The 11,823-nt window shown below is 40.9% G+C and overlaps 1 protein-coding gene across 1 annotated transcript in view; it reads left to right on the top strand.

Annotated features, from left to right (window-relative positions):
* The first annotated feature begins 164 nt into the window (after positions 1–164).
* Positions 165–11,823, top strand: part of spag5 (sperm associated antigen 5) — a 29,122-nt gene continuing 17,463 nt past the window's right edge. The window contains exons 1-9 of the mRNA XM_051704979.1: positions 165–727; positions 3,488–3,518; positions 3,653–3,769; positions 4,637–6,951; positions 7,982–8,171; positions 9,133–9,249; positions 9,346–9,438; positions 9,520–9,633; positions 11,673–11,792. Of these exons, the coding sequence (XP_051560939.1) occupies positions 3,492–3,518; positions 3,653–3,769; positions 4,637–6,951; positions 7,982–8,171; positions 9,133–9,249; positions 9,346–9,438; positions 9,520–9,633; positions 11,673–11,792 (3,093 nt within the window). The 5' untranslated portion in view covers positions 165–727; positions 3,488–3,491. The remainder of the gene's footprint in view (positions 728–3,487; positions 3,519–3,652; positions 3,770–4,636; positions 6,952–7,981; positions 8,172–9,132; positions 9,250–9,345; positions 9,439–9,519; positions 9,634–11,672; positions 11,793–11,823) is intronic.

The raw sequence follows: 11,823 nt of genomic DNA, 5'->3' as shown, positions 1-11,823 counted from the left end.
ATCTACTTGAATGGAGAAATACCAAAATCTCAAAATTAGGTTAGTTAAGATTGCGGTCAAAGAACATATTTTAAATTAGCAGTAACATCTGACAATACTAGATTAATAAATTGTGATTATTTACCTTATATTACGTTAAAAACGCAATTTTCCCGGCTTGTATAGCTAACGCGCATGCGCATTATTGAGTTGATTGACAGGCGATGTCTGTATCTAAAAGGCGATTGGCTCATTTAACTGTAAGGCGGGACTTCCTTTCTACATCCGTGACCGTTGGGCGTTCCAATTTTTCTCCCATTTATTTTAATAGAAGTGGCCCCGTCTCTGCTAAATTTCTCGCTTAAAGGTTTGTCATCCTTCAGGGGGCGCACGGGGGCTCAGAAAGCCGAATACTCCTTTAGGACGTTTTGTTTTATTTGCGATATTTGCACATTAAAAGGTATAAACGTTGCAATCTTTTACCCCAGATATTAGTGCCTGGCGTACACGTGTAAATCTCCCACAGCGTTTGTGATAAGGTTTCCAGCACGCTAGAAGGCAGTGTGCGTTTCGTAAATAACGCTGCGCGACCTACCGGGGTTCCGTATGTTAGTGACTGGCCATCCAATGAGAAGGCTGGAACTGACTGTGTTATAGTTTGAATGCGAGAGTGGCGGTTAAAACAAACAGTTCGAGACAGGATCAAAATAACCAGTGACGCTTGTAAATGCGCCTATGAGACTTAAAGGTAAGAATTAACATACACAAACACATACTTGAATTTGTTTAAGAACAGTATTGTGAGTTTATCGATGCCGTTTTTTTAGATTTAGTTTAGACATAATTGTGTGCTAATGTTAGAGGTTTTATTGGTCGTAATAAATATCGACTGTGATTCAAACCCAGCGAGCTGATAGATGACAGTATTTCAACATGTGCAATTAGCCAATATGCAACAAAATGCTGTCTAGATAGGCAGCACACTAGACTGGAGACACGGCCAAAGTTGATGATTGTTGAGAAGACACAAACATTGATGTGCATATATACAGTTCTGGAAAAAAAAACACTGCAAATGATCAGTTTCTCTGGATTTACTATTTATAGGGATGTGTTTGAGTAAAATGAACATTTGTGTTTTATTCTATAAAGTACTGACAACATTTCTCCCAAATTCCAAATAAAAATATTGTCATTTAGAGCATTTATTAGCAGAAAATGACAACTGGTCAACATAAAAAAGATGCTGTGTTTTCAGACCTCGAATAATGCAAAGAAAACAAGTTCATATTCATTATTAAACAACACAATACTAATGTTTTAACTTAGAGTTCAGAAATCAATATTTGGTGGAATAACTCTGAATCTCAATCAGAGCTTTCATGAGTCTTGGCATGCTCTCTGCCAGTCTTTCACATTGCTGTTGGGTGACTTTATGCCACTCCTGGTGCAAAAATTCAAGCATCTCTGCTTTGTTTGACGGCTTGTGGCCATTCATCTTCCTCTTGATCACATTCCAGAGGTTTTCAATGGGGTTCAGGTCTGGAGATTGGGCTGGCCATGACAGGGTCTTGATCCGATGGTCCTCCATCCACATCTTGATTGACCTGACTGTGTGGCATGGAGCATTGTCCTACTGGAGTTGTACGGATCCCCGATCCTGCACCAAATTTCACAGTGCGTGTGAGACACCGTGTCAGATGTTGGTGATAATCTGGGGGTGATAATGGGGGTGTTGGTGATGATCTGGGGGTGCTTCAGCAAGGCTGGAATCGGGCAGATTCGTCTTTGTGAAGGACGCATGACTCAAGTCATGTACAAGGTTATCCTGGAAGAAAATTTGCTTCATTCTGTCTAACAATGTTCCCCAACTCTAAAGATTGATTTTTCCAGCAGGACAATGCTCCATGCCACACAGTCAGGTCAATCAAGATGTGGATGGAGGAGCACCGGATCAAGACCCTGTCATGGCCAGCCCAATCTCCAGACCTGAACCCTACTGAAAACCTCTGGAATGTGATCAAGAGGAAGATGAATGGCCACAAGCCGTCAAACAAAGCAGAGATGCTTGAATTTTTGCTCCAGGAGTGGCATAAAGTCACCCAACAGCAATGTGAAAGACTGGTAGAGAGCATAAAAAAAATGTTCATTTTACTCAAACACATACCTATAAATAGTAAATCCAGAGAAACTGATCATTTTGCAGTGGTCTCTTAATTTTTTTTCCAGAGCTGTATGTGTGAAGATGAATCCATAAACATCCTTAAAGGAATATTCCAGGTTCAGTACAAGTTAAGCTCAGTCGTCAGCATTTGTGGCATAATGTTGATTACCACAAATTAATTTCGACTCGTTCCTCCTTTTCTTTAAAAAAGCACAAATGTGTGTTCCAGTGAGACACTTACAATGGAAGTCAATGGGGTCAATCTGTAAACATTAAAATACTCACTGTTTCAGGGGGGCCTGGGTAGCTCAGTGATAAAGACGCTGGCTATCACCCCTGGAGTTTGAATCCAGGGTGTGCTGAGTGACTCCAGACAGGCCTCCTAAGCAACCAAATTGGCCCGGTTGCTAGGGAGGGTAGAGTCACATGGGGTAACCTCCTCGTGGTCGCTATAATGTGGTTCGTTCTCGGTGGGGCGCGGATGCTGCGGTGGATGGCGTGAAGCCTCCACACACGCTATGTCTCCGTGGCAACGCGCTCAACAAGCCACGTGATAAGATGCGCGGGTTGATGGTCTCAGACACGGAGGCAACTGGGATTCATCCTCCACCACCCAGATTGAGGCGAATCACTACACCACCACGAGGACTTAAAAGCGCACTGGGAATTGGGCATTCCAAATTGGGGGGAAAAATCCTAAAAATAAATACTCACTGTTTCAAAAGTATAGACATAATACATAAACAATATGTGTGGAGAAAAAAGAAAAAACAGTGTGTGTGTTAACATGATTTTACTGTGATAAAATCACATTCTTTTATTAACAATTTTATAACTTTGTTGCCATGGCAATGCAACAGTGTAAACCCCAAAACCCTAAGACGATGTAAAAGCGATGATTTAAGCTTTACTGCCCGAATCATTTTTGGGTTTTAACAAAAATAATTAATGTAAGTGCTTTTCTAAAATTCTGAGCTTCAAATTTCTGCCTTTTAAACCCTCAAAAAAATTGGCCCCATTGACTTCCATTGTAAGTGTCTCACTGGAATCTGTTTTTTTTTTTATGAAAAGGAGGGATGAGTCAATTTATACTTAAGTATTACGAAGGATTCATCAAAATGTCATTTCAAGAACAGATGCCTGTATTTACTAAGCACTAGTGGTTACTAAGATGATTTATAGTTGTAACATTTTTTATTTAATTGAAACTAAAAATTACGTTTAGTAATTGAATTAGCAATTTTAGAATATCAATTATTAAATCCAACATAAATCTACGTATGCTTGCAATCAAAGAGTAATACCCCCCCCCCAATGTGTGTTTTCTCTTATGTGTGTTTGCAGAAACATGTCATCTACCCGTGGCTTGTCAAACGTGAGTGCTCCATGCAACTTTTATTATTGCATAAAATGAATCTTATCTGTCGTGTGGTTGTGAAAATTGTGTCCATTTAATTCAAGATGACTGTCTGAGTCCATATAACACAGTTTTATTTTTGCATATTTCAGCACAGAGCAGATAGATCCCCATTCAGAGATGTACAGAATGAACTGCTGAATTTGCAGGACAATCCAACTTTGATGCTTAAACATGCATCAAAGCTTGAGAGGGTCCCCAAAATGAAGGTATGTAGTCATCGACCCTGTTTACACCTAGTATTAAGATGTGTTTCGGGTAATCCGATCACGTGGTCAGGCGAGACACGTCGCTGTTTAAAACTGGATGCTTAAATGCATCTCCTCTGACCACTTGTGTTCGGATTTCGAAGGGAGGGTCTCTGATTACATGGTGACATACATCAATCAATATACCAGTGTGCTATTGCATGATAAATAATATACTGCAAAAAAAGTCAAAAGGCAAAGAAGGCTCAAATAAAACCGGTGCGCTTTTTCTCCCAGATGCAGTTTAAATTCGTAGTAAGCACAAACTCAATATTTCGAGCAGTATTCTCTGTTTTTTTTATTGGAGTATCTGTATTAATTGAGCTTCAGATGTGTACTTCTCATATGTGCATACTGCATGTTGATATCAGACACACTGAAGAAGTTTTTGCGCTTGTGTATGTATCCGCTTTTTCAAACGTTCCGATCGGACAGGTATTTCCTTGGTATGCCGCTCGTAAACGGCAAAGTTTAAACTCCTATTTTAGCGCAGCAGTTGATTGACAGGAAAGGGGTGGTGCTTCACTGCTGTCTGGGACGCATTCAGGACAGGCTGTGTTTCACACCACAAATGTGATAGTCACATGCGTTTTTGACTACCTCCTATGTGTTTTATTTATTTTTTTCAATCACTAAACATTTTGCATCCTGTTTACACCAGTATTTAACACTGACCACTTGTGATCGGATCACCCCAAACGCATCAAACGCAGGTGTAACCAGGGTTTCAGATCACTAGCATTATCTTTCAACATTCTGTGACGCCTTGTTGCTAATATATATTCATATTAGTTTTATTTTGACCTAAATCATTCCATTTTCAAACAGCGTGAAGATGTCTCTGGGGAAACCCCTTCTTACTTCATGAAGTGTTGTGATGTGCAAACCCTCAGCAGCACAACAGATGTCTGTAGTGACGCTCAAACTGGGAATGCCACTGATGAACATCAAGATGTCATATTAAAATCCTTTGTGTGTCTTGAAGGAGAAGTCATAGTTGAGGATGAGCCTGTAAAGTCAAATGAGTCTGTTCTCATCAAGCATCTGACCATGGAGAATAATCACCCACCTCAAAGGGACGCAAATGAAACCGATGAAGCAGAAGACATAGAGGATAATCAGACCAGCGAACAGCATGTTGATCATCCATACTCTTGTGGGAGCAGATCTACTGGCTCAGATTTCTCCTCCACGCTGTATCAAAGGGAAGAGGTGTCCACCTGTGAGCTGGGAAGTGTCACATTCAAATCTCTCATGTGCTCAGGTGTGGAGATTGAGATTTCAGATAGCTCAGCCATTGCTGATGGATCCACTCTCACAAATGATCAAGGATCAGGAAATCATTCACAATGTCTCGTTAGCAATACTCCTGTTTCTAAAACATACACAGATGCTTTATCAGTAGACCATCAACCGATGGACCATTCTTACTGTAATTGGAAGAGCCGTTTGTCTTTATCTGGAGATGACACCACCATCAGTACAGCTGATGCTATGTTGGACACCTCAGAGACCGCTAATGAACACATTGTCAGTACTCACAGTGAGCTTAAAAATACAGCAAACCTAAACAATTACGGGCATGCTGATCCCTCTGAAAAAAGTAGACAAGAAGAGATCACATTTAAATCCCTGTGTTGCTCTGGGATTGAAATAGATATTGGTGATCTATCCAAGGTGTCAGAAACATCTGTGTTTATGGAGAATCTCGCTGAGGAACAAAGTCGACCCTGTTTAAATGACATCAGTGAAGATGGTCCAAGCATTGCTGCTTTGACTTCTGGAAGCGAACATGTTGACCATCTTTACTGTCATGTAAAAGAAAATGTAGATCTATTGATGAAGTCACAGGTCCTAAATATGCCTGGAACTGAACATGAGCTCTGTACCAACTCGCAGCTTCTCTCAGCAAGTCTTAAATGGAACATGGAGTCTTACGATGGAAACATTAGCAAGAAAATGTCTGAATCTGTCATGTGCAGTCAAATGGAAATGGAAGCATCAAAGATGATTGGCAGCCAACAGCCAAGCCAATGCTTGTTAGCATCAAACCATGGTGAAAATACATTGAAAAGTTCAGACATTGTACAATTAAGTGACCGTATTGATCAACCCGACAGTGATGAGAAACCCAAGGTGCTTGATGATGATTTCTTTGTCATGACTGAGAAAGACATCAAGGAACATGTTGCTCATCATCAGCCTCTGCCAGAAAACAAAGAGGCATTGCCACGTGCTGAGGAAAATCCTGTATTATCTTGTTCTCGGGGTGCTTTTGCTGAAAATGTTGTCCCAGATACCAGCATTCTCCCTATTGATAAACCCCATAGTGACGCTAAACACACAGTGCCCAACAATGATTCATTTGTCATGACTGAGAAGATCATGGGGGACCATGTTGATCACCACCTGTCCATGCCCGAAAGCAAAGAGGCATTTTCGCATGCTGAGCACAATCATATATTATCTGGTCCTCATGGTGCCTTTTCTAAAAACGTTGGTCAAGAGACCAGCGTTCACAAAGATAACGCACTGGGCTTAAAGGGAGAGATCATCCATCCAGAGATTGAAGTCATGCGCCTGTGTGACCGTTCTGGTGAAACTCGCTCAGCTCATCAAGGTCTTCCTGATGTTATTGCTTTAACTGGTCCCTGCACTCCTAAGACGTCCACCCTAAGCAGGGGTGTTTTGCATGACGTAAGTACAGAGAATCCTTTGAGTCATCTGTGGCCTGAGCTCCCGGAGAGTCCCATGCCGCCTCCGCTGTTTAACTCGACATCACTGGTAAATGCTTTTAGCTACACACCAGTTCCTGCAGATCCACCCCAGAAGAAAGACAAGGAACCTAAAGTGGTGTTGAACGACCCTCCTGTGGTGGGCAACGGGCCTCTTCAGGAACAGCTCAGACAAATGGCTGAACTACTCATGCTTGCTTCAGGAAAGATGCTTGTGCCCACTCCAGCACCTGTGAAACACCACAATGCTTTAGTGGGCACCTCTCCAGTAGAGAAGCATAGCGCTTGTGTGTGGACCACCCCAGTTCAGTGGACGGATAGGAGCATTAACACTTCAGCAGCGATGGAGATTTTAAAGGTTGTTGATGTTTCTGATGCCAGCACTTCAACGGACTCTTTGCTTTGGAAGTAAGTCAAGCTAAAGGGATGATTCACCCAAAATGAAAATTCTCATCATTTACTCACCCTCATGCCATCCCAGATTACTTCTGCAGAACACAAATGAAGATTTTTAGAAGAATATTTCAGCTCTGTAGGTCCATACAATGCAAGTGAATGGTGACCAGAACTTTGAAGCAGTAATAAGGATATAAAGGCAGCATGAAAGTAATCCATAAGACTTCAGTGGTTCAATCCATGTCTTCAGAAGTGATATGATAGGTGTGGGTGAGGAACAGATCAATATTTAAGTCCTTTTTTACTATAAATTCTCCTCCCTGCCCAGGAGGGGGCGATATGCACTAAGAACGCAAATAACCAAAAATGATAGAAAAAGTAAAGTGGAGATTTCTTGTAAAAAAAACGACTTAAATACTGATCTGTTTCTCACCCACACCTATCATATCACTTCAGAAGACATGGATTAAACCACTGGAGTCTTATGGATTACCTTTATGCTGCCTTTATGTGCTTTTTGGAGCTTCAAAATTCTGGTCACCATTCACTTGCATTGTATGAATCTACAGAGCTGAAATATTCTTCTAAAAATCTTCATTTGTGTTCTGCAGGAGAAAGAAAGGCATGAGGGTGAGTAAATGATGAGAGAATTTTCATTTTGAGTGAACTATTTCTTTAAAGAGTTGTCTACAAGGTTTAATGGCCATGTGCAGTGGGCAGTGGTGGCTCAGCGGTTAAGGCTCTGGGTTACTGATCAGAAGGTCGGGGGTTCAAGCCCCAGCACCGCCAAGATGCCACTGTTGGGCCCTTGAGCAAGGCCCTTGAGCAAGGCCCTTGACCCTATCTGCTCCAGGGGTGCCGTATCATGGCTGACCCTGCACTCTGACCCCAGCTTAGCTGGGATATGTGAAAAAAATAATTTCACTGTATATGTGCAAATGTATAATGTGTGATAAATAAATATAATTATAAAAATTAATTATAATTATTTAATGAATGAGTTGATGAGATCTACACTCTCTTTGTGATTCCTCCTTTGAAGCCTGACCCCTGGAAATCTGGAGCATCTTTCTAGATCAGAGTTGGAGCAGAGACTGACTTCCACGCTCATCATGGTGGAGGTTCTTTCTCAGCAGCTCACCTCTGCTCGGGCTCATCATCAGAGCAAAGACACTTCTCCATCTGATCTCAGAGATAAACCAATCCAGACAGACCACACAGAGCTCAACCAGGTGAGGGCATGTAGCCTAACGCCATGTACAGGTTTAATGTGACAAGTTACCAGAATCAAATAATTTCTCACCTCTCTGAAAAAAATGAAATGCTGCACAAAGTGTCAAATGCAAAGCCTGTCAGAACATGTGCAGCTATGTGAAGCAGGATTTTGGCTCAGTCAGGTTACACTGTGGGAGGCGCTACTCACTTTGACTTTCTACACGAGGTTCAGTCGGTGTCCTGCGACTCGCACTGTCTTGTTTCTTCGTCGTGCTGGTGTGAACACTACAGGACTGATCACAGACTGTTCTCTCACTGGCACTGTATTCTGTAATTTTCGTGCACTATATTCTGATTGACGAGATCTCATCAGTGTGCAAGAGATGTGGACCAATCAGAATGGCCAATTAAACATCACAGAACTCTTGAGTTTAAAAAATAAAATAATAGCAGCTTGGTGCGATTTAGAAATTGCACAAGCTCATATCGCAATTTAATTGTGCAGCCCTTCTGTTTAACCTTATATACTCACTCTCAGGTCTTTCGAAACCTGCACGACTTTCTTGGTTCTGTAGAACACGAGTTATTGATGGCAAAATGTCCAAGCATACTGTACATACAATGAAAGGGAACGGTGATCACTGCTGTCAAGCAAGATTATCAGTTAATAATGATTTTAAAGGGGTCATGACATGAGGAATCAAGTTTTCCTTGATCTTTCACTAAACTGGAAGTTTCAGAACTCAAAACTTCCTCCTCATCCAAAACGACTCGTTCTCTACTTCCTCCACATTGTGATGTCACACTAGACATTTGCATCTGATTCTGCTAAGCTTCTTTGTTCCACAAAAGAAAGTCATACAGGTTTGGAACCACATAAGGGTGGCTGAATTATTTTTTGTTCCTGGTTTGGACACTGTGTAAGAGTTGAAAATATCTGGTAGAAGAACTCTGAATATTTTGTTTTCTGTTTGTCAGAATGGGACATACAGAGATTTGTATGTGACCGCTCAGGAGAGAATTCAGAGTCTTGAGCATGATCAGGAGACTCTTCGGAGTTTACATGACAGCATTCAAGCGATGAGGGTTGGAATGGTGAGAGAGGCCCTACAAATTTATAAAGACATTCTTTAAGACTGAAAGATTTGACAACGGAAGTATTGCATTGAAAAACGTGTATTTCTTTAACAGAATTCAGTTAAGACATGCACAGAGGATGCCATCTTCACGATCAAACAGATTGGAGACATTGTAAATGTGGATCAGGAAACTTTATGTACTCAGGTAAGTACCTTTCATCTTAAGTGCTTAACAGTTGTGTATAAACACAGCTAAATGGACGAGCATGTGTTGTGTGTGATCCAGGTCTGTCAGATGAAGTCTCTGTATGGAAGGTACCGGGAAACACTCCAACGGATGGAGCAGAAGATGAAAGGCATGAGACAGCAAATGGACAAGTCTCTACAGGAGAAGGAAGCGGTGAGAGGACATATTTTACCAGTTTTAGTAGCTGTTTACATTGTTTCTAACTGCTGGAGCACCTGAAAGTGTTTACCTAATTAAGACATTCCTGCTCCTGTATTTTTCTGCCTCCTTTCCAAACGTTAACCAGTTAGAGCTAAATAAAAGAATGCTTAAGCACTCAGCTCTTAACATATCTAAAGAGGCAATATTGCAAGAATAAGAATGACTGATTTGATTGGCCATGCAGTGGTAAATGTGTAACCATTTCGGTATAGAATCTGGCACAGTCACTGCAGTCAGCACTGGACAGATGAAATCTTTTCCTTACAGGGCTCTACACTTAACATTTTTATTTAGGACGCTCATGCCCCTAAGTGCAAAATGATGGGCACAGTCTAAAATTTAGGGGGACGTTCAGAGGACACTTTTTTTATTTATTTTTTTTATATAAAAGACTGTTACGTGTAACTGTTTAAGAATTACTACAGAATTCAGAAACATAAGATGCTTGATGCATGACGAAGGAAACCTCTGATAAACCTTTTTCAAGTTATTTTAAAATGTAACCTTACATGCAACACCAATCAACATCAGTCCTGTCTGATCATCATCTTTGTGAGCATCTAATAATCTACTGAAACTATTGATGACACTTTATACTTACAATTATTGATAATTCTTTACAGATTAGTAGTTCATTAACCATCAAATATATAAAATTAAACTTTCAAGTCAAATTTATTTGTAAAGCGCATTTCAGATTAGGCGTCATTTCAAAGCAGCTGTACAGGAAATTATGCTATAACAGAAAATAAAGCTGTAATGTGTTATTCATCATCGTGCTATATGATGTTATATGACATATATCTGTCAGTCATAGCTATTTGATCTCTGTTAAGCATTGTATAATGCAATAATGCTGAATGTTAATGTTCTTCATGAAAGTAAAAACATTTTTAATAATATATTTTCAGTGACGCGCAGAAATACATCATACTTTATTGAAGATGCTTTCCTGTATCTGTATTGCTGATTTAAAAATAAAATAAAAAAATTATCCCCATTTCTCCTAATTTGGAATGCCCAATTTCCACTGCTTAGTAGGTCCTCGTGGTGGCGCGGTTACTCACCTCAATCCGGGTGGCAGAGGACAAGTCTCAGTTGCCTCCACTTCTGAGACCGTCAATCCGTGCATCTTATCACGTGACTCGTTGTGCATGACACCGCGGAGACTCACAGCATGTGGAGACTCATGCTACTCTCCACGATCCACACACAACTTACCACACGCCCCATTGAGAGCGAGAACCACTAATCACGACCACGAAGAGGTTACCCCATGTGACTCTACCCTCCCTAGCAACCGGGCCAATTTGGTTGCTTAGGAGACCTGGCTGGAGTCACTCAGCACGCCCTGGATTCGAAGTCAGCATCAGTACTCGCTGAGCTACCCAGGCCCCCCCGTATATATACTAATGTTTTTTTATTGTTTTTAATTTTCCACACTCACACGTTGTTGTTTTCACCCGCAAATGCTCGCACTGTAGTGCCCTGCCTTATAAAGCACGTGGGCAATAAAAGGATTCAGCCAACAGGACAAGGTGCCGTAATTCTGAAGGTTTGCTGTGAAAAATTATTTGGTTGCATGAAAATGTATCTGAATGAAATTATAATGTTACCATAACGTTTTTAAATAAACCGTTATCAAAACGTATAGATAACGTTTTCATTCTGGAACAATTGAAAAACATTTTGTTCCCATTTCTGCAAACATTTGTTTTGCTTTTGTTCGTTGAACCGTTTCTAATCCCTGGTATCAACTACTGCAATTTTGGTGTCATAATCATGTTATCCAGTATTCAAGCGACTGGAAAAGTCATGGAAAAACATGGAAGTTCATTTAGGTTTGAGAACCATGTGTCTGGCCATCTGGAGATCAGCAGTAATTGTTTTAAGGAAATTAGTCTGCTTTTGTATTGCATTTATTTGAAGGTAAAAGTGGTAATTGCCTGTTTATCTGGTGCCCTCCTCTCATCCTGTACATTTGTGTGCAGGCCTTCAGTGTAACGCAGCAGTTGAGGGAGTATCATGCAGCTCAGGTGGCAGAACTAGAACACAGTGTCGGGTCTCACAAGGAACTGATGTCAGCCCTCACGCTGGCCTACCCATCACTGGTCTGTTCATTTTGTCTCACATAACTTGCCT

The sequence above is a fragment of the Myxocyprinus asiaticus genome, chromosome 8 (genome assembly GCF_019703515.2).
Source record: "Myxocyprinus asiaticus isolate MX2 ecotype Aquarium Trade chromosome 8, UBuf_Myxa_2, whole genome shotgun sequence".
NCBI lineage: Eukaryota > Metazoa > Chordata > Actinopteri > Cypriniformes > Catostomidae > Myxocyprinus > Myxocyprinus asiaticus.
This window is presented reverse-complemented; position numbering and strand designations above follow the sequence as displayed.